Source organism: Penaeus vannamei, chromosome 13 (assembly GCF_042767895.1).
Source record: "Penaeus vannamei isolate JL-2024 chromosome 13, ASM4276789v1, whole genome shotgun sequence".
NCBI classification, from domain to species: Eukaryota; Metazoa; Arthropoda; class Malacostraca; order Decapoda; family Penaeidae; genus Penaeus; species Penaeus vannamei.
In genome coordinates, this window is record NC_091561.1 from 6,036,252 (window position 1) to 6,063,751 (window position 27,500).

General features: G+C 34.5%; 8 protein-coding genes across 8 annotated transcripts; 6 read left to right on the forward strand and 2 right to left on the reverse strand.

The window, feature by feature from the left end:
• Positions 1-2,464: 2,464 nt before the first annotated feature.
• Positions 2,465-3,424, forward strand: LOC113830194 (cuticle protein CP14.6). The gene is made up of 3 exons (XM_027383400.2): positions 2,465-2,514; positions 2,617-2,840; positions 3,088-3,424. The coding sequence occupies exons 1-3, from the start codon at positions 2,506-2,508 to the stop codon at positions 3,299-3,301; spliced, it is 447 nt and encodes a 148-aa protein (XP_027239201.2). The 5' UTR covers positions 2,465-2,505; the 3' UTR covers positions 3,302-3,424.
• A 2,715-nt stretch (positions 3,425-6,139) lies between these two features.
• On the forward strand, positions 6,140-7,116 carry LOC113830222 (cuticle protein CP14.6). The gene is made up of 3 exons (XM_070128794.1): positions 6,140-6,204; positions 6,307-6,530; positions 6,780-7,116. The coding sequence occupies exons 1-3, from the start codon at positions 6,196-6,198 to the stop codon at positions 6,991-6,993; spliced, it is 447 nt and encodes a 148-aa protein (XP_069984895.1). The 5' UTR covers positions 6,140-6,195; the 3' UTR covers positions 6,994-7,116.
• A 1,999-nt stretch (positions 7,117-9,115) lies between these two features.
• On the forward strand, positions 9,116-10,158 carry LOC113830192 (cuticle protein CP14.6-like). The gene is made up of 3 exons (XM_070128797.1): positions 9,116-9,178; positions 9,281-9,504; positions 9,815-10,158. Exons 1-3 carry the CDS (start codon positions 9,170-9,172, stop codon positions 10,026-10,028), a joined length of 447 nt encoding a protein of 148 aa, XP_069984898.1. The 5' UTR covers positions 9,116-9,169; the 3' UTR covers positions 10,029-10,158.
• A 1,716-nt stretch (positions 10,159-11,874) lies between these two features.
• LOC113830193 (cuticle protein CP14.6-like) lies at positions 11,875-12,746 on the forward strand. The gene is made up of 3 exons (XM_070128796.1): positions 11,875-11,902; positions 12,003-12,226; positions 12,398-12,746. Exons 1-3 carry the CDS (start codon positions 11,894-11,896, stop codon positions 12,609-12,611), a joined length of 447 nt encoding a protein of 148 aa, XP_069984897.1. The 5' UTR covers positions 11,875-11,893; the 3' UTR covers positions 12,612-12,746.
• Positions 12,747-15,560: 2,814 nt separating this feature from the next.
• LOC113830190 (cuticle protein CP14.6-like) lies at positions 15,561-16,465 on the reverse strand. The gene is made up of 3 exons (XM_027383396.2): positions 16,339-16,465; positions 16,035-16,255; positions 15,561-15,904 (listed from the first exon to the last, which is right to left on the reverse strand). Exons 1-3 carry the CDS (start codon positions 16,345-16,347, stop codon positions 15,691-15,693), a joined length of 444 nt encoding a protein of 147 aa, XP_027239197.2. The 5' UTR covers positions 16,348-16,465; the 3' UTR covers positions 15,561-15,690.
• Positions 16,371-21,507, forward strand: LOC113830200 (uncharacterized). Its single transcript, XM_070128494.1, has 6 exons — positions 16,371-16,469; positions 18,381-18,570; positions 18,696-18,813; positions 19,555-19,619; positions 20,651-20,936; positions 21,178-21,507. Exons 1-6 carry the CDS (start codon positions 16,371-16,373, stop codon positions 21,386-21,388), a joined length of 969 nt encoding a protein of 322 aa, XP_069984595.1. The 3' UTR covers positions 21,389-21,507.
• Positions 21,508-24,401: 2,894 nt separating this feature from the next.
• On the forward strand, positions 24,402-25,293 carry LOC113830212 (cuticle protein CP14.6-like). The gene is made up of 3 exons (XM_070128800.1): positions 24,402-24,523; positions 24,610-24,827; positions 24,939-25,293. Exons 1-3 carry the CDS (start codon positions 24,515-24,517, stop codon positions 25,150-25,152), a joined length of 441 nt encoding a protein of 146 aa, XP_069984901.1. The 5' UTR covers positions 24,402-24,514; the 3' UTR covers positions 25,153-25,293.
• A 1,307-nt stretch (positions 25,294-26,600) lies between these two features.
• LOC113830188 (cuticle protein CP14.6) lies at positions 26,601-27,454 on the reverse strand. Its single transcript, XM_027383394.2, has 3 exons — positions 27,363-27,454; positions 27,040-27,260; positions 26,601-26,914 (listed from the first exon to the last, which is right to left on the reverse strand). The coding sequence occupies exons 1-3, from the start codon at positions 27,369-27,371 to the stop codon at positions 26,701-26,703; spliced, it is 444 nt and encodes a 147-aa protein (XP_027239195.2). The 5' UTR covers positions 27,372-27,454; the 3' UTR covers positions 26,601-26,700.
• Positions 27,455-27,500: the final 46 nt, after the last annotated feature.

Consider the following 27,500-nt stretch of genomic DNA (forward strand, 5'->3'; position numbering starts at 1 on the left):
AAATGCTGATAATAATAATAATAATAATAATAATAATAATAATAAAACTGATGTACATAATACTATGGAAATGCATCAGCAGATCTCAGTACTAAGAAAGATAAGAGTGATATCATTTATTGTTGATATTACTCACCATTATCAATAACCTACATTATGTAAATATCAGTTTTACGTAACCTGATCTAGTATATATATTTATATATATATATATATATATATATATATATATATGTATACATATATATATATATATATATATATATATATATATATATATATATATATATATATATTGTGTGTGTTTGTGCCTCTGTGTAGTTTGACATAGGAATTAATGTGCATCTTAAGAAGACGCGAAATGCATCCTAAGGTCATTTATAAATACATGCTGAAAACAAATGGACTATATAGTTAATCTATTTAGCTGCGACAAAAAAATATCTGCGGAATATGTGCTTAGATTTTTTTTTCATTACACTTTATTACTTTTTTTATCTTTTTTTTCTTACGTTATATACAATGGGATATGATGTTATCTTTTTCGCGTGTGAGAACTTAATTCTGGAAGAATTTACCAGAAGTGTTAGTCTGTTAAACAATATATATATATATATATATATATATATATATATATATATATATGTATATATATATACATATATTTATAAATTCAAACTTTAATCATCCAAAAGGTTTAACATTCCTAAATGCTACTGATAGAGTCGCACCCTTTCCCCCAAGGAAACCTTCGGTGATTCCAATTTGGTTGCATAAGGTATTGCGTCACCGTCCTGCTTCTTACTTTCACCTGCGTATATAAGGATGTTGGAAAATAAAGCTTTATTAATCTAGTGATATAGATTTCCAAGCTATAGATAAAGGGTATCTTAAAAATAAGTAGCCATAGATCACAATTATTTTGATGCACTTTCTTAAAAACGTAGTTCCATACTTCGGATAATTAATCTCCGTTGACCTGTGGTGGGCATGAATATATATATATATATATATATATATATATATATATATATATATATATATATATATATATATATATATATATATATATATGTATGTATGTATGTATATATATATAATTTTATATATATATATTTATATATATATATATATATATATATATATATATATATATATATATATATATATATATATATATATATATATATATATATATAAAATGTACAAATGTACATGTGTGTGTGTATGTGTGTATTATAATCATAATATAGAAGAGATAAAATAATTTCATCTGGTAATTATTGCGTTATCTTAGGTCGTGTCGGTATTTGGGATTAAGTATTAGACAGATACCAAGGCTAGTAAGAAGAGAAACATGTTTATATATATATATATATATATATATATATATATATATATATATATATATATATATATATACAAACACACATATATATACATATATATACAGACACGTATGTTTATATGTATGTGTATGTATATATGTAAATAATTACATTTTCTTAAGTGCCTTAGCTTAAGCTTATATTTGCAATTGGAAAAAGTAGGGTTATATCTATGTTATTCTATAGAAACTTATATGCGCATACACACACACATACGTATTATATATATATATATATATATATATATATATATATATATATATATATATATATATATATATATATATATATGTAACGTATATATTTAATACATTATATATAATGTATATACAGGTTATATATGTGTATGTATATATATATATATATATATATATATATATATATATATATATATATATATATATATATATATATATATATATATATATATATATATATATATATATATATATATGTAACGTATATATTTAATACATTATATATAATGTATATACAGGTTTATTTATTCACATATAAATATATGTATGTTTATATATGTGTTCATATATATATATATATATATATATATATATATATATATATATATATATATATATATATATATATATATATATATATATATATATATATATATATATATATATATATATATATATATATATATATATATATATGTATGTATGTATATACATTTACCGCTTTCGCGAATTAACGCTTATAGTATAAAATAGAATCTAGTCTAGGGTTCCCGAAGTCAATGAACCATAGGTTCAAGATTAGAAACTAGTGTATACTTGTCTCAAGAATAAATCTTGTTTTCGACCTTGAACCAATAATCAATTCAAAATGTTATACTACCGGTTAATATGAAAACAAAGTTCTCCAACTTCATTTTATGATACGAATTCATATATAGCATTCTTATGATTCATGTTTTTAGCACTATCACTAAATTATTTATTAGACATCCTAAAAATCGTAGGTTTGTTTAAATTTCGAAGTAGTTTAAGATTATAAGAAAAAAAAGTGCAAACTAGTAACTCAGGATCCCTGACACTGGTGGTATAAATGCAGTCGGTCTCCTACCAGAGCAGCAGTGAGATACAACTCGATCAAAATGAAATTCGTAAGTAGAAGAACAGTGCACAATTGGCGCTCTCGAGTTTCATCAAATATATCTGGACACTCGTGAACGGCAGCCAATTATAAGGGCATTTTCGTATTACAGGCAGTGCTTTCCCTCCTCGTCGCCGTGGCCTGTGCCGACCGGCTGTACGAGGCCCCAGCGGCTCGTGCTGCCTCCGACGAGATCGCCATCCTGAGGGACGACCGCGTGATCGAGGACGACGGAAGGTACAACTTCGACATGGAGACTGCCAACGGCATCGTCTTTTCCGAGTCTGGCTCTCCTGTAGGAGACGAGGGAGCCATCAACAGTGCCGGATCCTTCTCGTGCGTGGCAATAAGTTAAAATTACATTACACAAATGTACACATGGACATATTACACAGTCTCACAAACCCATTTATACGGATATATTCACATAGAATCAAATACACACACACCCTTCGTAAAATACCATAGTTGCTGCTACAATGCATTACATGTGTTATAGGAATTCCAAGGAGAAACTGAGAAACATAATGTAATAGGAGATTGCATTCCATTAAGGTTCATCTTCGAATGGTTTTGTTGACAGGTACACCGCTCCTGACGGGACTGACGTCCATCTTCAGTACGTAGCTGACGAGAGCGGATTCCAGCCCCAGGGCGCCCACCTGCCCGTGGCTCCCGAGTTCCCCCACCCGATCCCTCAGTTCGTCCTCGACCAGATCGCCTTCGCCGCCGAGGAGGACGCCCGCCAGGCCCGCGGAGAGGTCTCCCGCTCCTATGGTGCGCCTCAGGATGACTAGAGCGCGTTAGTCGAATATCTTTCCACCTCTGACTCACTATTTATATTTATATACTGACATTATACTATCTGCTAATGCAGACTATCTCCTATTTATTGTTGCACAAATAAAGCTCATACCAAATCTAAATTTCTCATTTGACTCCCAGCGAAAATGCAGATGTTATACACATTCATGTTGCACACACTCACCCACCCATACATGTGTATTTGAATTTATATGTATATAAATGTATATATATACACGCATATATACATATACATAAACCCTTGTTTATGTGTGTACATGCACGTACTTATACATACCTGTGTACATGTATATCTGTGCATATATGCAAGATAAATAAAAGAGAAATAAATACACAAATATACATATGTGTATATAATTAGTAATATATATACATATGCATACATACATACATACATACATACATACACACACACACACACACACACATATATATATATATATATATATATATATATATATATATATATATATATATATATATATATATATATATATACTTTACGTGCATACATAGGTATGTACATCGCTTCGAGAAAGTCCATATTTTTCTAGTCTTAACCAAACGATAGAGCAGAGGTTAAGAAAATGACAAAAACGAAATTTTGTCATGGGAAGAGACCCAATGTTCTACCTTAATAATGTGATCATGTTTTGACATATGTAAATTAATATATGTGCATACATGTAGGAATAAACATATATATGCGCATGTATGTTAGACACACACACATACGGTTTGCTATGTAGGAAAGCGGTAGCGTTCTTGCCAAGCAATTTTTCTGATCTTCCTTTGATGCCCGCACACTGCCAGTGGATGGTAACCCCTGCCGTTCCTTGCACACGTGGGGTAGTTTAGGACCATAATTAAAAGACAATCCACAATTTGACTGATGTCACAAGAGCCTGTCGCAGGAAACCCTAAATTATTATTATTGTTATTATTATTATTACACACATATATGCTCATACACATGTTATATATATATATAGATTAATATGAATATGTGCATATATATATGTTTATATACATATATATTTATATGTTTATATATGTATGTATGCTTGTGGGTGTGTGTATGTGTGTATAAATATATACATATACACACACATATGTATATATATATATATATATATATATATATATATATATATATATATATATATATATATATATATGTGTGTGTGTGTGTGTGTGTGTGTGTGTGTGTGTGTGTGTGTGTGTGTGTGTGTGTGTGTGTGTGTGTGTGTGTGTGTGTGTGTGTGTGTGTGTATAAACCATATACATGTTGACAAATTCATGTATTTCTGACGAAGATATATTCAAAACCGGACAAATCTCTTGTATTGTGAAGATTTTCATTCCCATTTATACCTTTTCTACACACACACATGTATATACATATATATACATATGTAAATATATATATGCATATATATACATATATTTACACGCACACACACATAGATACACACACACACACACACACACACACACACACACACACACACACACACACACACATATATATATATATATATATATATATATATATATATATATATATATATATATATATATATATATATATATCCAATGGCGTCGGAAACACATACACACATTCACATATGTGTACAATTGTGCATCAGTATGTATATGCATACATTTATATACATGTGTAATTGTGTGTCCGTCTGTCTATATGTATATATATATATATATATATATATATATATATATATATATATATATATATATATATATATATATATATATATGTCTTTTCTATATGTATGTATCTATCTATATATATATTCATATATATGTATATGTGTGTTTGTGTGTGTGCGCGCGTGTGTGTGCGTGTGTATGTATTTGTGTATGCGTGTGTCATGCATTTATATATGTGTGTATGTATACGGTAAGATTCATTCTTATGTACATATATACAACAGAGACACACATACGCTTTTTCATATCCGTCTTATCATGCTGAGTTTGGGGAAGGAACAGATATGTTGTCTTTTCATGAAGAATACAACAATATCATGTCATTACTTTCAGTTTCAATGTAAAAACGTCAGGAATATTAAAAGAATATAATAAAATTGAACACAACATTCAAAATGTATATCATGCGGCAATGGAACGGTAGTAATTACTATGACTAAGAATGGTCATTTAATTTCTTAAAGGGAGAGAATGGTTTTGAATAGTTGAAAATTGCACAAAGAATTGTCTATTTTCACAGGGTCCATAACTTTATCAAGAACCCATAGATCATGTCAGTTCGTTTGCTGATTTTCTAACAATTCCTTTTCCCGAGCTTATACTTGCACATATCAAGTTAACCATCTTATAAATACAATGTTATATACATGGCACGCATGACTAGATTAGTTATTTTTAATTATCTGCAGCGCCAACAGCTAAGGTCATTGGTGGCGAAGATTATAGAATGGTATTTCATATTAAAACATCAGAAGCTAGTGAACTGTGAATTCCTAATTCAAATTTGCGCCAAAGTTCAGAATAAAAATTGTTTCTTGACCTTGAACCAATAATAATTTCAGAATGTCAAATGACCAGTTTCAACGAAGTCAAACTCGTGTAGCTTCAATTCAGGTATACGGAGTTTTGTATTTTCTACTGTTATATATATAATATATATTTCGACCGTATAATGTTACATTCGGAGAGTACTTTTCTGTAATCGTATTAATCAAAATCGAAGGGATGTCTCAATTTGCAAGGAAACATTTAAAAATACAGGATAAGTTAAACTGGCAACTCAAAGTCGCTGGACCCAAGATATAAATGCAGTCGGTCTACTACCAGAGCATCAGTGAGATACAACTCGATCAAAATGAAATTCGTAAGTAGAAGAACGGTGCACATTTGGTGCTCTTGAGTTTCATCAAATGAAACTGGACACTCGTGAACTACAGCCTATTTTAAGGGTATTTGTGTATTACAGGCAGTGCTTTCCCTCCTCGTCGCCGTGGCCTGTGCCGACCGGCTGTACGAGGCCCCAGCGGCTCGTGCTGCCTCCGACGAGATCGCCATCCTGAGGGACGACCGCGTGATCGAGGACGACGGAAGGTACAACTTCGACGCGGAGACTGCCAACGGCATCGTCTTTTCCGAGTCTGGCTCTCCTGTAGGAGACGAGGGAGCCATCAACAGTGCCGGATCCTTCTCGTACGTGGCAATAAGTTAAAATTACATTACACAAATGTACACATGGACATATTACACAGTCTCACAAATCCATTTATACGGATATATTCACATATAATCAAATACACACACACCCTTTGTAAAATACCATAGTTGCTGCTACAATGCATTACATATAATTTAGGAATTCCAAGGAGACACTTTGAGAAACAAAATGTATAAAGAGATGACATTCCATAAAGGTTCCTTTTCGAATGGTTTTGTTGACAGGTACACCGCTCCTGACGGCACTGACGTCCACCTTCAGTACGTAGCTGACGAGAATGGATTCCAGCCACAGGGTGACCACTTGCCAGTGGCTCCCGCGTTCCCCCACCCGATCCCTCAGTTCGTCCTCGACCAGATCGCCTTCGCCGCCGAGGAGGACGCCCGCCAGGCCCGCGGAGAGGTCTCCCGCTCCTATGGTGCTCCTCGTGATGACTAGAACGCGTTAGTCGAATATCTTTCCAGCGCTAATTTACTATTCATATTTATATACTGACTTTATACCATCTGCTCATGCAGACTATATCCTATTTATTGTTGCACAAATAAAGCTCACACTAAATCTAAATTTCTCATTTGACTCCCGTCGAAACTACAGATGTAATACATGCTGTATATTAAAACATACCATGCATCATTTAATCTATAGACGTATACTCATTTGCACCCACCCATATATGTGAGCATGTTTAAATATATATGTATATAAATATTTATATATATATATATATATATATATATATATATATATATATATATATGCACACACATATACATATACATGTGTTGTGTGTGTGTACAGGCGTATGTATTCTTATATATGCATATATATTTACACATCCATATCTATATGTGATAAATAAATAAAAATAAATACACATGCATACATATATGTTTATATATGTAGACATATAAACATATATAGACATATATTTCTATACAAACATGTATGTATAGATTGTATGTACATGCATCACAACACATATCAATGTGTGCGTAATCACAGAACAGAAACGTGTACAATGAGGAATAATTTTACAACACAAAGGGGGACGACGGAACCTGTTATGTATACAATTATTTGAATTTCTGTGTGTACATGTGTGTTTGTTTGTGCATGTGTTTGTTTGTACGTCTGTGTATCTGCCTGTCTGTCTATATGTTTATCCATGTGTATTTATACATTAATCCGTATGTACATATATACAGCAGAGACGCAGAAATACAAAAGTGTTTGCATATTTTATGTTGAATAGGGAAAAGGTACAGATGTAATGCCTTTCTATGAATACAACAATATCCTGACATTGGTTTTAGTTTACATAATACAAAAATGCCAGGAATATCAAGAGAATATAATATTGAATATGTTATCGAATATTTTGTCTATAGTGCGGTAATGAAATCATTATACCTGTTTCACTTCAGTTCAGTTAAATAAGTTTACCTCGCTGGCGAGACCAAGAAGAAGAGACACTTCATTTCTTATAGTGAAAGAATAATTTTGAATGGTTAAAATGGTATAAAGAATTTTTTTTCACAGGCTCAATACCGTTATTAAGAATATATAGATCACATCAGTTCGGTTGCACTTAGAGGCAAATCACATTCTACTTTTAGCCTTTTAGTTACACATAAACAAAGGGGAAAATCTAAAAGAGACCTTCATATTTGAATTGCTACAATGTATTTTAACAAAGATGAAGAAAAGGTATGTTTGTGATTATTGATTACTTGTAGATATTGAATTTAGTTTAGCTCTATCTTTTTCTATCCTCACTTGTTTTATACATTTCATCTATTATACATAACGCAAAATTTATAGTGCACGGGATGTGAGAGTTGTTTACTCTTTGGCTAGGTACTAACCGGAGAATATGGTCAATGCAGAGAAACAAATAAAACAAAGCAAAAGACTATAAGAAACGAAGAAAATATGTGACAAATACTGTAATTATAATGGGTGCTAACTTTCTAGCAATTCGTTTGCTTATACTTATTTTTGGAAAAATCAACTTTAACCATTCTCAGATATAATGTTATATACACATGATTGTGTAATTCACACACACACTATGTATATATATATATATATATATATATATATATATATATATATATATATATATATATATATATATATATATATAAGTTATGAAAGATATAAAGTTATAATTTTCCTGGAATCCCAGGTTTGCGTTGATGATTTAAAAAAAGAAAAAAAGACTGAAATTACTTATGGAATTTCATAACTGCAGGTTTCGAAATGTGGTGTACGCTGATGTCCAGCATAAATCTTGTTCTCGACCTTGAACCAATAATCACTTCAGAATGTCAAACGACCGGCTTCGACGGAGATAAACTTGTGTAGCTTCATTTAAGGGTACGAATTCTTGTATTCCCTACTATTATCATTACCCCCCCCCCTTATAACGTTACTTATGGAACATGCTTTTCAGCAATCTTATTATTCAAAATCGAAGGAATGTCTGAATTTCCAAGTGGATGTCAAAAGATGCGGGATAGAATAATCTGGCAACCCAAAGTCGCCGGAACCTGGATATAAATACAGACGATGTCAGGGCACAGCATCAGTTAGATAGAACTCGATCAAAATGAAATTCGTAAGTAGAAGAACGGTGCACAATTGATGCTTTTGAGTCAAATCTAATAAATCTGAGCACTCGTGAACTATTTCCGATTTTGATGGTAATTCCGTATTACAGGTAGTGCTTTCCCTCCTTGTCGCCGTGGCCTGTGCCGACCGGTTGTACGAGGCCCCAGCGGCTCGTGCTGCCTCCGACGAGATCGCCATCCTGAGGGACGACCGCGTGATCGAGGACGACGGAAGGTACAACTTCGACATGGAGACTGCCAACGGCATCGTCTTTTCCGAGTCTGGCTCTCCTGTAGGAGACGAGGGAGCCATCAACAGTGCCGGATCCTTCTCGTACGTAGCAACAAGTTGTTTGTTTATACAAATGTACGAATTCACAAATCAATATGGAAATGCACACACACACACACACACACACACACACACACACACACACACACACACACACTCACACACACACACACACACACACACACACACACACACACACACACACACACATATATATATATATATATATATATATATATATATATATATATATATATATATATATATATATATATATATATATTACATAACTAAGGTATGATCTATAAAGATGTGACATTACAGTCTTATCATCGCATGGTTTCGTTGACAGGTACACCGCTCCTGACGGCACTGACGTCCATCTCCAATACGTAGCTGACGAGAATGGCTTCCAGCCCCAGGGCGCCCACCTGCCCGTGGCTCCCGAGTTCCCCCACCCGATCCCTCAGTTCGTCCTCGACCAGATCGCCTTCGCCGCCGAGGAGGACGCCCGCCAAGCCCGTGGAGAGGTCTCCCGCTCCTATGGTGCTCCTCATGATGACTGAAAACATTAAGCAAATGTTTCTACCACAGATTTTTTCTATATATATTTACATTATAAACTGACATCATACTATCTGCTAATGCAGAATCTCCTATTTATTGTTACACAAATAAATATCATATGAAATTCAACCTCTTTATTTTACTGATCGATGAAACTACCAATAGACTATGCAGCCATTCTACACAGAAATACACGCCATCCGTAAATTCAAAGCCATATTGATCTGAAACGAGTATATGATCGCAGAATACAGACTGGAAACTGTACAATTAGGAAGAAAGCATTTTACAGTAGACTGGAAACGCCTAACTGTTTCGCTGAAGCGGAGACTCGGAGGAAATTTAGACGAATTTTATCAAAGGGAGAGAACCCTGTGTTTGCTTTACAACTGTGTATATTTTTCGTCAAATATATACGTGATTGATTATATTTATCTGTCGCGTAAATATATGCTCATACTTTAATACACGCACGCACACACGCACACACACACACTTATACACATATGTATACACGCATAACATATCGGTGTGTATATATGCATTCATATGTATACATACATATACTACAGATACATTTTTACATATGTATGTTGATTAATGAAATGATTGCGATATGTTGTAATTTTTAAAAGGCAAAGATAATTAAGTATCGTTTTCTTAATTTCTCTTGGATAGGATGCTAGGAAAACACTAATTATATTCAGTAAATCTAGTAGGATTTACATTTCAATAGAAAAATAGCGTGAAACGTTGATGCAATGCAAACTTTTTAGTAAGAACCTGGGAAAATGGTCATCATATTTTCCGCAAATAAGGAATTCATTCAGATGAGTAATATGGTGTTGAAAGAATATTCAGCACCATCGCGCCAGCCATTGATCCTCATTCGAAATCACATTAGGGTAAAACACATTAATTTACTTTTAAACTTTCAGTTATATATACAAGTATGGTGAAGATTTAAGTCGCAGACATAAAGAAGACAACAAGAAATCTATTCCGACCGCTATACCATAACTCATTAACTAGAAATCCAATTGATCTACACTATAATAAAGCATCATTGACAAGAACAAAACTAAATGAATAAGAAAAGCATATCTTTATAAGCTAGAAATATAAATAATAATAAGGAAGGTACATTCCTTATTATTATTTATGTTGTTATCATTGTTATTATTATTATTATTTATGCAACATCGAATAATAAGTTTAGCTATCATGCTAAGTAAGTTAAGAAGGCGTTCGATACGGTACATCGGGAGATCCTGAGGCTGAGAGGAATTCCAACAAGGATTACTGGACTAATAGCAAGTCTGTATACTGGTACTGAAAGTGCTGTAAAGTGTATCATGTCATATCCATCGTCGTTATTAATACATAATTTTTCATTTCTCCGCAATGTTGTACATATTTCTTCTTGTAGTTGACGTATGATGTATAGTTTTAATATTACAAATCCGAGTTTAATCTTCAGGATTCGGAGTCAATAAACTGCAGTTTTAAGGTTAGAATCCGGTGTACACTTAAGTGCAGGATATATCTTGTTTTCGACCTTGATCTAACAATCACCTCAGAATATCTTACGACAGGTTTCATTGATGACAAACTTGTGTTGCTTCGTTTCGGAGCACAAATTTCTAAATTTATATTTTAAACATATTTAATAACATAACGAAATTGCTTAGCGGACATACTTCAGTGAAAACGTATTCACTAAAGCCAAAGTTATCCAAATTGCAAACTGATGTCTAAAAATACGAGAAAATATAATTTAACTGGCAACTCACGGTCGCGGAAACCTAACTATAAAAGCAATCGGTCTTAGACCTGAGCATCAGTAAGATACAAGTCATTCAAAATGAAATTTGTAAGTACGAGTACGGTGCACAATTGACATACTCGAGTTAAGCCATGAATTCGAACACTCGTGAATTATAGCAATATTTGTTACTAATTATGTATTACAGGTAGTGTTTTCCCTCCTCTTCGCCGTGGCCTGTGCCGACCGGCTGTACGAGGCCCCAGCGGCTCGTGCTGCCTCCGACGAGATCGCCATCCTGAGGGACGACCGCGTGATCGAGGACGACGGAAGGTACAACTTCGACATGGAGACTGCCAACGGTATCGTCTTTTCCGAATCTGGCTCTCCTGTAGGAGACGAGGGAGCCATCAACAGTGCCGGATCCTTCTCGTACGTGGCAACAAGCAGTCTGCATCAAAGATAAATGATAAAGTGTTAACAATCTTAGTAGTTAAAGTGCATTACACCCATCACAGGAATTCCAAGGAAAACCTGTGATTAACTTATTATCTCATTATCTACATTACGTAGAGGTTCATCTTCGAATGGTTTCGTTGACAGGTACACCGCTCCTGACGGCACTGACGTCCACCTTCAGTACGTAGCTGACGAGAACGGATTCCAGCCCCAGGGCGCCCACCTGCCAGTGGCTCCCGAGTTCCCCCACCCGATCCCTCAGTTCGTCCTTGACCAGATCGCCTTCGCCGCCGAGGAGGACGCCCGCCAGGCCCGCGGAGAGGTCTCCCGCTCGTATGGTGCGCCTCAGGATGACTAAAGGGTGTTAGTCGAATATCTCTCTCTACCGCCGAACTTCTGCTATTTATATTTACATTATAAACTGACTTTATATTAGTCTGCTGATGTAGACTATTTCCTGTTTCTCGTTGTACAAATAAATTTCATAACAAAATGCAACCTTTTCGTTCATATCTTATACACAAGTTCTATGTAGCCATATTTCATAGCGTGCTTCCGCAGGTACATGCTCAGACATCCTATTATATTTATCTGCCTACAAGGGTATATCTTTGTTATCTTTATCACTGGCTACAGACACACATACACACCCATACACACACACACACAAACACACACACAAACACACACACACACACACACACACACACACACACACACACACACACACACACACACACACACACACACACACACATACACACACACACACACAAACATACAATTATATGTACAGGGTGTTCAAAAGTTTTCAAAGTATGGGGTTACCTCGGTGAAAGTAGGGGACTATCTTGTGCCTTGCACCGCCGGGCAGCCGAGCGCCGAAGACGTGAGGCGATTCATTTCGGGGGGTAATTTTCGCCGGATGCCCGCTACTTTTTGAACACCCTGTATATATACAAATAAGCGCAGACGTGGAAAAAAAAACTTGCACGCACTCGCACACACATATGTATATATGTATGTGTATGTGTTCATACATTTACATGCAGATGTACACATATAAAATATGCATGTACAGATATTATGGCTTCAGAAAAGATAATGAAAATTTTCTGATGTTTAATTTGTATAATGAATACGAAAATAAGAGGATTATATATATATACATACATATATATATATATATATATATATATATATATATATATATATATATATATATATATATATAATCATTCAAAACACGTTCTAGATTTCTGCACATGTAGTTATGAAATTATCTTCTGTATTATTTAACTATATCTTCCGTACTACAGATAGAAACAGTCTCTCATATATGACCGATATCATGCTGTAAGAACTTTGGAAGCATCACATTTCTGTAGTGAAAAACCTGAGTGAATGATTCGTATGATGGTTACACTATAAAGTGACTCATTGTTCGTGTTTTCCATTTACATGTATAAGTACATAGAAAATTAAAGCTGCAATTGATAGAGCTTCTGAAATGAATTCCTACAATATCAAAGTGTTTGGTAAAAAAAGAGAGGATAAATGATCTAATATAACAGTTCAGTTTTTAGAAATATATTCTATTAACTTCAAACAACCGGATTCATCCATTGCATTTTTTAAAATTAAAAAAGAAAATTCAACAAACTTAGGTAGTCATCAACCAAAATATTTATAATCAGTGCAAAGGAATGTAATTTATATATTCCGAAATAACACATATATGTTCCTGGTTATGCAACATGATCACAGATAATTTTTTTTTCTATAATCTTGATATTATATCAACGAATTATATAAAATCAAGTTTTTTGACCAAATTTAATTATAATATCTGGCGTAGTTTTTGGTAGGAATATCTCTCATTTTCGACGTTGAATTTACAATTACTTATGAATGTCTCAAATGACCAGGTATAGTGAAAACAGACCTATATCGTACACACACACACACACACACACACACACACACACACACACACACACACACACACACATACACACATATATATATATATATATATATATATATATATATATATATATATATATATATATATATATATATATATATGCACACACACCTATGTATGTATGTATATATTATATACATCCATATATATATATATATATATATATATATATATATATATATATATATATATATATATATATATATATATATGCACACACACCTATGCATGTATGTATATATTATATACATCCATATATATATATATATATATATATATATATATATATATATATATATATATATATATATATACATACATACACACACACACACACACACACACACACACACACACACACACACACACACACACACACACACACACACACACACACACACACACACACACACACACACACACACACACACACACACACACACACACACACACACACACACATACATATAAATATATGTGTGTGTGTGTCTGTATATGTATATATATATATATATATATATATATATATATATATATATATATATATATATATATATACATATGCGTGTGTGTGTGTCTGTGTACATATGTGTGTGTGTGTACTTGTGTGTATATATGAATAATTATATATATTTATATATGTACATATATATGTGAATATACATCTATATATGTAATTATCTATCAATATATCTATATCTATCTCTTTATATATATGCATGTATGCGTGTGTCTACAAACTCACACATAAACACAAACACACACTTATGTATATGAATGTGTGTGTGTATGTGTGTGTGTGTGTGTGTGTGTGTGTGTGTGTGTGTGTGTGTGTGTGTGTGTGTGTGTGTGTGTGCATGCAGGTGTGTGTGTGAATTTATATGATTATATACATACACACTCAAGATAAGTGAATTATTCAGCGATGGAAGATAAGAAGACCAAAGGTTCTCAAACTTTTCTCATATTAAAGAATGATAATTTTAGTAATATTATATATATATATATATATATATATATATATATATATATATATATATATATGTTTATTTATTTATTTATTATACATATCTTCCCATACAGGATCCTTGATTAAAGCCACTTGATCCAATTTTAGTATTACTTTTCTGCAGTGTTTTCTTCTGGGCCATAAATCATTAGGATGTGCTCATGATTAACTGGTAAACCCTGAATTTATGTATGTGTGTGTTTGTGTGTGTGGTATGTTTGTATATAAGTTGACAAATGGTTCGGTGTGTGAAATAAAGTCATTAAAATACACAGAACCATAATGATTTTAGGAAAACAAAGACTAGAATATGATGGTTGATTTGATTTTATAACAAATAAAGACCTAGACTATATGTACAATCCTAATCTAAGACAAAAACAGGGTTCGCGCATATCGGTGGTCACAGGAAACAGACGCATATCGTAGAAGTGTAACATTTTAGTCGTCATCGGGAGTACCGTAAGAGCGGGAGACTTCCCCACGGGCACTGCGGGCGTCCTCCTCGGCAGCCTTTTCGATCTGCCTGAGGACGAAGTCGGGGATCGGGTGGGGGAACTCGGGAGCCACGGGCAGGTGGTCGCCCTGTGGCTGGAATCCGTTCTCGTCAGCTACGTACTGGAGGTGGATGTCGCTGCCGTCAGGAGCGGTGTACCTGCAACGTGAGAAGCCATTAATAAATACGTAAAATATGGTGGTTCCTTCCATCTTTCGTTATTGATAGAATGTCGTGCTTATGAATTAACATATTCATATAAATGGCTGAAATTTAGACGTTGACTCACGAGAAGGATCCGGCACTATGGACGGCTCCTTCGTCTCCCACAGGAGAGCCAGACTCGGAAAAGACGATGCCGTTGGCAGTCTCCATGTCGAAGTTGTACCTTCCGTCGTCCTCGATCACACGGTCGTCCTTCAAGATGGCGATCTCGTCGGAGTCATCCCGAGCTGGGGGCGCGTACAGCCGGTCGGCAGAGGCCACGGCGACAAGGAGGGCAAGCACTAACTGTAATAAGTAAAGACATGCATTTTTAGCAGATGTTTTAGAGATCACTGAAACTTCGTTATATTAAAAATGCCTTCACTTACAAATTTCATCTTGAAGGACTTATGTGTCTCTGATGTCTGATTCGGAAACCTCTGGAGTTTATATCCAGAGAAGTATACAGTTGCCAGTTTCTTTTTTCACGAGTGATCTATTTACATGCCGTGATTTATCAGTAAACTGTTCTATTTGTTCACTCAATAGGGTTACATAAGTGCGAGGGACAAGTTTATTTGTAATATGTTTACAGAATAAGATCAAGATTTGTTATCCAAATTAAGCAAGTTCAAGCGGTCCATACGAATGTTAAGTCAGTATTTTAAAGTTCAAGATCACAGTCGAGTTGCGAAAGGCTTTAGTTGTCCAGTATAATGGATTCTCATTTTCTTACATAACTCACGTAAAGCATATGTAACTTCTTGCGAAAAATAGTACCTGTTTTTTTAATTTTTTATTTACTTACAATTTATTTATTTATTTATTCATTTATTTGTTTTTGTCTGTTGAAGCACTTCATTATGTATATGTAGAAGTTTAAATGTATAAAACAGGTACACACATATTTACACAGATATGTGTGTCTGTGTTTCTGTAACTAATATATACACACACACACAAATACATATATATGCATGTGTATGTCTTTATGTATGTGTATATATGTGCATATATGTGTGTGTACTGATATAAATATATATATATATATATATATATATATATATATATATATATATATATATATATATATGTGTGTGTGTGTGTGTGTGTGTGTGTGTGTGTGTGTGTGTGTGTGTGTGTGTGTGAGTGTGTGTGTGAATATATATATATATATATATATATATATATATATATATATATATATATATATATATATATATATATATATATATATATATATATATATATATACAAGTACTTGTATACACAAACACACACACACACACAAACACACACACACACACACACACATACACACACACACACACACACACACACACACACACACACACACACACACACACACACACACACATATATATATATATATATATATATATATATATATATATATATATATATATATATTTATATTTATATATGTATATATGTACATATACTGTATATATAGATAGATAGATGGATAGGTATAGAATATGTATTTATAAATTTTTATTTATGTTCATGGATTGGTCGAATTTTCATTCAAAACATTGATTTTATGCAACCTGTTGATATACATAATTACTTTTATATAATAAAAAAGGCTTTTTAAGTTTCAAAAGATGTTTGTAAGCATCTCACTTTTTCTTGAGACCAAACTTCAAGCGAGTAAGAGTAAAACAAGAGTCGCCGTAACAGTCACCTAAATAAAACGAGCACATCTTGTATACAATACTGTAGATATATGAATATCTATAAATCTTTAACACCTTTAATAACGCTAAAGAAAATGATTAGAGATTTAAGAAATAGACATTAATAAAAGAACCTACTACGGTGTGTATGTATATGTATATGTATATATATATAAATATATATATATATATATATATATATATATATATATATATGTATATATATATATATATATATATATATATGTATATATATATATATATATATATATATATGTATATATATATATATATATATATATATATATATATATATATATATATATATATATATATATATATATATATACATATACAGACATATATGTAGGTATACACACACACAAGCACACATATGCATGCATAAATACACACACACAGACACACACAGAAACACACACACACACACACACACACACACACACACACACACACACACACACACACACACATATATATATATATATATATATATATATATATATTGAACAAAGCTATCCAATCAAATTTTGTGTTAAATTTGAGAAAACCAAAAAGGAAATTTATGAAATTTTGAAAAAGGTCTTTGGAAAGGAGTTGATGAACAAAACGAATTTCTTCGTGTAGTTCAAAAAGTTTTCTGAAGGAAGAGATAAAGTTAAGGAGGGACACAGATCTAAAACTGTGTGTACCAAAGGAGGAAAACATCCTAGAAGTGCGAGGATGATTTGAAGTTCCACCAGGATTGTGACAACTTGCGCAGGATCCTTTCCAACCTCCAGGTACAGTTTCGTAAGGAGAACTTCAGTAATATTCTTGAAATAATAGCTGGTCAAGGTTTCCTGGGTATAGTAGCGACACGCGACGGGGAGAGAGTATCCATCTACGACCCTGAAAGCAAGGGTCAGTGTCCATTGGAAACACACGAACTTCCTTTCGCTAAAGAAGGGAAAGATTAGCGGATCTCAGGAAAAGGGCATGCTTTTCCCAGCCTCTCTGGTACTCATTCACGTGCTCCTGAATCCAAGCTGCCAACGAGGAGCATTACATCGAAGTGCTAAAAAGGTTCAGGGACAACCAGCCTCCACTACTCCATAGCAGTGGAACAGGGGAGACTTATGTGTTCATTATATTGAAGTTGACCAAGTTTTTAAAGTTTTTAAAAATGAATAATACATCTATCATTTTTTTTTATTACTTATTGAACAAAGCTTGTATATGCATGTATGTGTGTGTGTATGGATGTATATATATATATATATATATATATATATATATATATATATTATATATGATATATATATCATATATACATTTAATGTATGTATATGTTTACACACACACATATATGTGTATGTGTGTTTGTGTATATGTATATACATACACACACACATATATATAAAATACATATATACATACATATATATGTATATATATAGAAAGATAAATAGATAGATAGATATAGAAGTAGATATATACATATATATTCATATGTGTATGTGTACCTATTTATAATAGATATATACATACATCTATATATGTGTGTGTGTGTGTGTGTGTGTGTGTGTGTGTGTGTGTGTGTTTATGTATATGTGTATATATATGTATATATAAGTATATATAAATATGTGCACACACACACACACACACACACACACACACACACACACACACACACACACACACACACACACACACATACACATACACATATATATTAAAGAGAGAGAGAGAGAGGGAGAGAAAGAGATAATAATCACACAATAATGAAAATTAAGAAAAGAGGGTGAGCAAGTACTTGCAACAGCAGATTATTATCCTCCTTTGTTGCAAACTTACAAACAGCAAGGACTGGATCTAGATCTAAATGGCACATGATTCGATTAGGACAGATCTGTGCAATGTGACTTCACAGTGTTCCCGAAACCACATTTTCATAAAAAAAAAAGTTGGTTAGAGTTTCTTCACGTGATCGATTTGAACGATTTATTCCATTTTTATCTTTCTTTCCATTCTGTCATGTTATATGTGAACCCAAGAAAAAAAACAAACAAACTAAATGCACCAAGCTCTCATAAGAAAGTGTTTATGATTAAACTATGGCCTGTAGCACTGGATATCTAGTTAAAACTGTGTGCACACTTTATTTTTTCATTTACTTTTTTTTTCACGAAGCTTCGCATGAAGTGTATCTATGTTATCATACATTAAACATCCAGTGATTCAGAAAAGATAGAGAGGACGTATGGCACTCTTACCTATGATTTAATCTTATAATTCTGGGTTTATTTGTAGGATAAATAATCCCTAGCTAAAAAAAATCCTGCCAAGAGGTATAGCTGATAGGATTTGGCTGTTAAGAATTGCTGCATATTGGTTTGCATGCTAATGTGATTAAATTCATGCACTATATGTGTATGTGTATATATATATATATATATATATATATATATATATATATATATATATATATATATATATAGAGAGAGAGAGAGAGAGAGAGAGAGAGAGAGAGAGAGAGAGAGACAGAGAGAGAGAGAGAGAGAGAGAGAGAGAGAGAGATTGTCATATTCAAATGATTGATTATTGACAAGATATAGACAAGCACTAAAATAAATAAATAAATGAATGAAGAATAATTAAACATTGAAGCGTGTTACACCCATCAATTACACTTAGAATATGTACATACACATGCAAGTGTTCCACGCGCATAGTTTAGACGTGCATGCGTACAAATATTTACATAACATGTCACCTGAAAGAAAAAAAACGTAATCAATATACATATGAAATATATACATTTACAGTTACTATTACAATACACATATAAATAAATTGATAACTGATAGTATTTTATGTATCTGATGAATTCGGCAACTCTCACCTTCCTGCAATATAAACAGATCAATCTCGGGCAATACATCAGTAACATCGACATGAAATCTGTGAGTCACCGCATTTTCTCTGATCGATGTTCAAGCTTCAGATGATCAAGATCCCGAATCATATGAAAATTTGTTCGAAAGCTTCACTCTACATGTATTTCAGGTAGTGCTCGCCCTCCTCGTCGCCGTGGCCTGTGCCGACCGGCTGTACGCGCCCCCAGCTCGGGATGACTCCGACGAGGTCGCCATCCTGAGGGACGACCGCGTGATCGAGGACGACGGAAGGTACAACTTCGACATGGAGACTGCCAACGGCATCGTCTTTTCCGAGTCTGGCTCTCCTGGAAAAGATGGAGGCATCAACAGTGCCGGATCCTTCTCGTACGTAACCTTAGATGGTTTGGACTTTTGGGTTATTTCAGGATTATCATAGTAATATGACTCCTACATTCGATAATGATTTAAATGTATCAGATAAGGTCATTATCGGCGAATAGCTTGTAGGATTAGAATGTTAAAATATTTAAAAAGTATAAAAATTCATAATATACTAGTTACGCCTTAAAACTAATACCTAACTCCTCGAATACATACTGCATACTAATGTCCTTGTCCGTGACAGGTACACCGCTCCTGACGGCACTGACATCCACCTCCAATACGTGGCTGACGAGAACGGCTTCCAGCCTCAGGGTGACCACCTCCCTGTGGCCCCCGAGTTCCCCCACCCGATCCCCGACTTCGTCCTCAGGCAGATCGAGTTCGCCAAAGAGGAAGACGCCCGCAACGCCCGCGGAGATATTTCACGCTCTTACGGTGCTCCTCGTGATTGAAGCCCTTAAACGACTTGATAGTTCACGGTTGTCGATCTGTTGATACTGATCTTATGAATGTATATATCTATTGATGTAGTTTAGTCCTTGATCTGTTTATGCATAAATTGTATGTTATATATGCCTTTCTCTTTCTCAAAGGTCCTTGTAATGCCTAATGCAAAAGGCTTTGGTATCAGCCTTTCGTCCTGTTAGATGGAACGTATTTGTTCTACACTTTTGGTCTCTCATGCACAAACACCCGAAGGCATCTATACGTAACTCATACACACGCACATGTGCATTTACTATATATGTCTGTATATACATGTGTGTATGTATGTATACATATATGTGTATAGGTATATTTACATATATACATACACACACACATATACACACACACACATATAAATAAATAAATATATATATATATATATACATATTTATGTATATATACATATATATATGTATATATATATCATATATATTTATTTATTCATATATACATATATATAAATTTTATATATATATATATATATATATATATATATATATATATATATATATATGTGTGTGTGTGTGTGTGTGTGTGTGTGTGTGTGTGTGTGTGTGTGTGTGTTTGTGTTTGTGTATGTGTATGTGTATGTGTATGTCTATGTGTGTGTGTGTGTGTGTGTGTGTGTGTGTCTGGTTTATCTATCTATATATGCCTATATATGAACCGTATTCATGTTGACAAATGTAGAAAAGGTATGAATGAGAGTGGATATCTTCACAATACAAGATTTCGGTTTCGATTATATCTTCGTCAGATATACATACACAAGAGCAAATAAACACAAGCACAAACACAATAACGTGTACGAAAAAAAGGTAACTAGCCACAAAGAGAATTGAAAATAAGCGTGACGTTTCGAACTCTTCACGAGTTCCTCTTCAGAGTTCGAAACGTCACGTTTATTTTCAATTCACATTGTGGCTAGTTTCATTTTCATAAGAGCAAATACATAGTATATATATTACCTGGGAGCTGATAAATCAACTGACCTTGGATACTTTAAATCTGCCAGATACGTTGTTCATATTCTTCTCTGTCGCTATGTATGCAGCCTCTATGACCTTCCTTTTATGTTTGTTCAATCCTTCATGAATTATTTCAGCTTCCTTCCAGTTCGGTAGATGTCCAGCTTCATCTACATGAACCACCGTGGCATTGGAAGTCCTGTGGTGACGGACGTCGGCTCGATGTTCGTTGATCCTGGTGTTGAAGCCACGTCCCGTTTCACTAAAGTAAACCTTATCGCAACTGCTGCAGGGTATGCGATATACTGCACTGTTGTGGTTACTTCTCAACTGCTTCTTGTCTCGTATCATATCATGTATCTTTTCCCCGGATGTGAAAATCGCCATCTTTGTATTCCCGCATAACTATATATAACGTTATTTTTCGTTGGGTCTCATCCTTCCTTTCATGCTAATTTTCTGGCTGCTATAAATCATGGTAAATATGTCATTTATACTGGAATTACAAGTGCATTTCTGTTTTTTTAAGAGGCTACTAACTTTTTTTTGCGGGCGTACCTCTCTTTCCACTTGTTTTATTATTATTATTATTATTATTATTATTATGATGATGATGATGATTATTATTATTATTATTATAAGAATATCAAAATTGATTCTATTAAGAAAGGTATCTTCTTTGGATACTTGTTTCCTCCTGTTTTTTCTCTCTTTTCTTTATACCTATTTCCTAATTTATCAAAATGCTATACCCTTTTCTTTCATTTCTTAGAATATGATCTTGAAATCTTATATAGCGAATATCAAACTTTTTGGCCGAAATGACATGCTTCCTAAAGCACTGAATACCTGCCCTTATAAATAGTTTTAACGTAATGATGTAAAAAAAAATTCTATCGTCTTAGAGGCATACCCTTTTCCAGTCGCTCCTCAAAATGAGCATCTCTTTAACACCATCAAGATTTTTCTTTCATTCATCTTTTCCATTTCGAACGTTTTGGAGACTTGTTAAAGCTCTAGAACCTCTAGATCATTGGTTCCCAAAGCAGTGGAAATATGGGGGGGTGGTGAAGCAAAATGGGGCGGTAGGGGGCGACAGGATGCCATTAGCTGTTAATAAGTGTTTCATTTCACAAAACTGGTAAATACGTATGTTTATTAAATTTGTTTTTATTTGTGAAATACATACTTATGTTTAATATTGTGTATATGTGTATAAGGGGGAGGGGGTGGGGGCGCCAGGAATCCACATGGAAGCTAATGTGGTGTCAACCTGGAAAAGTTTGGGAATCACTGCTATAAATTTATGTTTATGTTCTCTCGGATCACTATTTTAGATTCCGCAAGACGATATCGACGGCTAATCAGTATACTATACTGTACATTATCTTTTTATTAGTTATTTCAGATTGCTTCATGTCAGTTATCGTTGGAGGCATTATATGAAATATTTGATTACTTCTTTGTCCTATGTATCTTATTATCATTATCATTATTAAAAAAAAATCACATAAATATCAACCCTTGTAATCTACAGATTCATTAGAATACTTCACGTTATCTTTTATTTTCTATCGCCAATCTTCTGGTATATAGGGTTATCATTTCAAACAGGGAAGACAGAAATATAGTTAGATATACATATATGTACATTTTCTAAAATCATCTAAATCTAATTGTTTTTCCACCATATTCTAAGCTATATATTCTAATCATAAAGTGAAGCACTAAGTGGAAGAGTATAAACCTGAAAGATTAGAACAAATCGCTTAGAGAGAGAGAGAGACAGAGAGAGAGAGAGAGAGAGAGAGAGAGAGAGAGAGAGAGAGAGAGAGAGAGAGAGAGAGAGAGAGAGAGAGAGAGAGAGAGAGAGAGAGAGAGAGAGAGAGAGAGAGAGAGAGAGAGGGGAGGGGGATCTGTCTAAAATTCCAGAATTAAATAAATCCCAAAAGAAATCGGTATATTTTCATGTAAGAAGCTATATCCATTTTTGGATTAAGTTACATCACAAGTATATAAGGCAAGTTGTATACTGATGATGACAACTGGCAACTTGGATCCTCCTTACAATATAAATAGAGCATTCTAATACAAGCATCAGTGACATACAGTTCGTTCAACATGAAGATTGTAAGTCACATTTTCCATAATTGGCCTTTTAATTCAAAACGTTTTCAGCCCACAATTGGAAAATCTTCATTCATCATGTGTTACAGGCAGTGCTCGCCCTCCTCGTCGCCGTGGCCTGTGCCGACCGGCTGTACGCGCCCCCAGCTCGGGATGACTCCGACGAGGTCGCCATCCTGAGGGACGACCGCGTGATCGAGGACGACGGAAGGTACAACTTCGACGTGGAGACTGCCAACAGAATCGTCATGTCCGAGTCTGGCTCTCCTGGAGACGAGGGAGGCATCAACAGTGCTGGCTCCTTTTCGTGAGTAAATGTTTGAACAAGTCGTTTATTTACTTGAGTAATATTTAAAATGGCAGTCAAATCCTTCTGACAGTGATCGAGATATCAAAAACTAATTACTATTCATTTCAGGTACACCGCTCCTGACGGCAGCGACATCCACCTCCAGTACGTAGCTGACGAGAACGGATTCCAGCCACAGGGTGACCACCTGCCCGTGGCTCCCGAGTTCCCCCACCCGATCCCCGACTTCGTCCTCGACCAGATCGCCTTCGCCGCCGAGGAGGACGCCCGCAGTGCCCGTGGGGAAGTCTCCCGCTCCTATGGTACTCCTTATGATGACTGAACATGTCATTAAATAACTCTCTCTTGACCGCCGATCTTGTGCTATTTATAATTACATTATAAACAGACAGATTAAATCGTCTGCTAATGCAGAACAACTCCTATGTATAGCTATACAAATAAATATATCATATTCTGACTTCATAGTTTTCTTATTAACCAAGCCACAAATGTGAATCTTCTGTACATGCAATGTATATGAATGATATGTGTGCTTATAGACAGATAAATCCCAGTAATATGCTGTGATAAACAGATTCACGTTCTATAAATCGTCTTATGAACACACAAATATATACATATATATTCCTGCTATAATAACAGGCATTAACTCCTGAGGGCACTAACGTCTATTACCAGTAAGTACCTGACGAGAATCACTTCCATGCACTGGGTGAACACTTTCCAGTGGGTCCCGAGTTCGCCCAGACCGATCCCTCTGTATCCCTGCGATCAATTTCTTCACTGAGAAAGACGCTCGAAAAATAATTAGATTTCACGGTCATATGGTGCTCTAAAGAATGGCTAAATCTTGTAAACAACTGATTTTTGTTGATCTGTTGATAGGTGTCTTTATTAGATTATCATTTATGTACATATGATCTATTACACTTTAAGATATGTTCATATTGTGTTACAAAACTGTATATTATCTCTTTTATCTTTCTTTATGTCATAGGAAATTACCGAGTTCAATAAGCAATATGAACATTATATATGAATGTTTTCATAACCACATCAAAACATAAAAGCATAATATTTCCTTCTTTCTCCCTTCCTCATGTCTCTCTTTTTATACACAAGTTATACACATACATAAACACACGTTTATACATTTATTGATTTTGTGAAGACATTGATTTCATAGTTGCGAACACGTACTATGGTATATGAGCAACTGTTTTATACCTTTCGTTCTACGCCATAGTTGACAAATTGATTATGACATCCACATTTTACGTATGGCAACAGAAAAGATGGTCACCGTCTTACTGTGTTATTCTATGGGACCAGCAATGTAATCAAACTGCCGAAGACGCCTTCGAAATTTAAATTTAACATTTTAATTCCACAAGGTATTTGCCTCTAATGACTTCAGCTGTTGACGCAGCAGATGATTTAAAATAAACAATCTAGAAATACTGTGAAGGCAATGACCGAACGTTTAGGTGTAAAGGAACTGTATAAGAATTGATAACATGATCCTTCCAATAAAATTGCTTTGTTTACAAACGTTGCAAAAGTCTATATGTATGCACGAATATATATTCATATATTACGCTGTTCGCATTTATCTCTTTATATGAATAGATAGAGGGTAGATATATAGATTGACTGATAAGTAGAGGTATATATATGCATACATACACACACATATATATGTATTTTTAGTTTTTGTTGTTTGAGATTATATTTAAGTGTAACTTCACTATGTGACTAAAACGCAGGTGAAATACAACGCCAAATTTATTCCTATAACAATAAATAAACTGCTTACACATACATATAATCTTTTACTTATGTAACTGTCGAAATCGAGATAAGTTGGTTAGTCATCACGAGGAGCACCATAGGAGCGGGAGACCTCTCCACGGGCGTTACGGGCGTCCTCCTCGGCGGCGAAGGCGATCTGGTCGAGGACGAACTGAGGGATCGGGTGGGGGAACTCGGGAGCCACTGGCAGGTGGTCACCCTGGGGCTGGAATCCGTTCTCGTCAGCTACGTACTGGAGGTGGATGTCGCTGCCGTCAGGAGCGGTGTACCTGTCACGAACAACAATATTTATTGAAAGAAGTACAGATAACTTGATTTATGATTTCATTTAGGTCCATTCAGATATCACTATATTTTCTTCCACAGACAATAAGACATATCTACATCTACTCACGAGAAGGATCCGGAACTGTGAATAGCTCCATCTTCTCCTACAGGAGAGCCAGACTCGGAAAAGACGATGCCGTTGGCAGTCTCCATGTCGAAGTTGTACCTTCCGTCGTCCTCGATCACGCGGTCGTCCCTCAGGATGGCGATCTCGTCGGAGTCATCCCGAGCTGGGGCCTCGTACAGCCGGTCGGCACAGGCCACGGCGACAAGAACGGAAAGTACGAACTGTAAAGCATAATGAACGTTACATTTTCTTACACTAAAAGAATGTCTGTATGTATCAGAGCTAGATACATAGGGCCGTTGGTGTACTGCAGTTGTACTTACGAATTTCATTTTGAACGAGGTGTATCTGTCTGTCGTCTTGCAAGATATCGACTGTATTTATATCCAGTTCTCAGCGAGCATCAGTTGCCGATTGCCTTATCATTTGTCCCATTTATTCGGATATTTGAAACGCAATTT

Coding starts and splice junctions, on each gene's coding strand:
- LOC113830193 (XM_070128796.1), top strand. Junction 12,227..12,397: donor AACAGTGCCGGATCCTTCTC/GTACGTGGCAAC, acceptor TTTCGTTGACAG/GTACACCGCTCCTGACGGCA.
- LOC113830222 (XM_070128794.1), top strand. Junction 6,531..6,779: donor AACAGTGCCGGATCCTTCTC/GTACGTGGCAAT, acceptor TTTTGTTGACAG/GTACACCGCTCCTGACGGCA.
- LOC113830194 (XM_027383400.2), top strand. Junction 2,841..3,087: donor AACAGTGCCGGATCCTTCTC/GTGCGTGGCAAT, acceptor TTTTGTTGACAG/GTACACCGCTCCTGACGGGA.
- LOC113830190 (XM_027383396.2), bottom strand. Junction 15,905..16,034: donor CATAGTGCCGGATCCTTCTC/GTGAGTCAACGT, acceptor CTCACGTTGCAG/GTACACCGCTCCTGACGGCA.
- LOC113830212 (XM_070128800.1), top strand. Junction 24,828..24,938: donor AACAGTGCTGGCTCCTTTTC/GTGAGTAAATGT, acceptor TATTCATTTCAG/GTACACCGCTCCTGACGGCA.
- LOC113830200 (XM_070128494.1), top strand. CDS start 16,371: ATGTCTGATTCGGAAACCTCTGGAGTTTATATCCAGAGAAGTATACAG. Junction 18,814..19,554: donor ATTATATTGAAGTTGACCAA/GTTTTTAAAGTT, acceptor TGATTCGATTAG/GACAGATCTGTGCAATGTGA. Junction 20,937..21,177: donor AACAGTGCCGGATCCTTCTC/GTACGTAACCTT, acceptor TGTCCGTGACAG/GTACACCGCTCCTGACGGCA.
- LOC113830188 (XM_027383394.2), bottom strand. Junction 26,915..27,039: donor CACAGTTCCGGATCCTTCTC/GTGAGTAGATGT, acceptor TGTTCGTGACAG/GTACACCGCTCCTGACGGCA.
- LOC113830192 (XM_070128797.1), top strand. Junction 9,505..9,814: donor AACAGTGCCGGATCCTTCTC/GTACGTAGCAAC, acceptor TTTCGTTGACAG/GTACACCGCTCCTGACGGCA.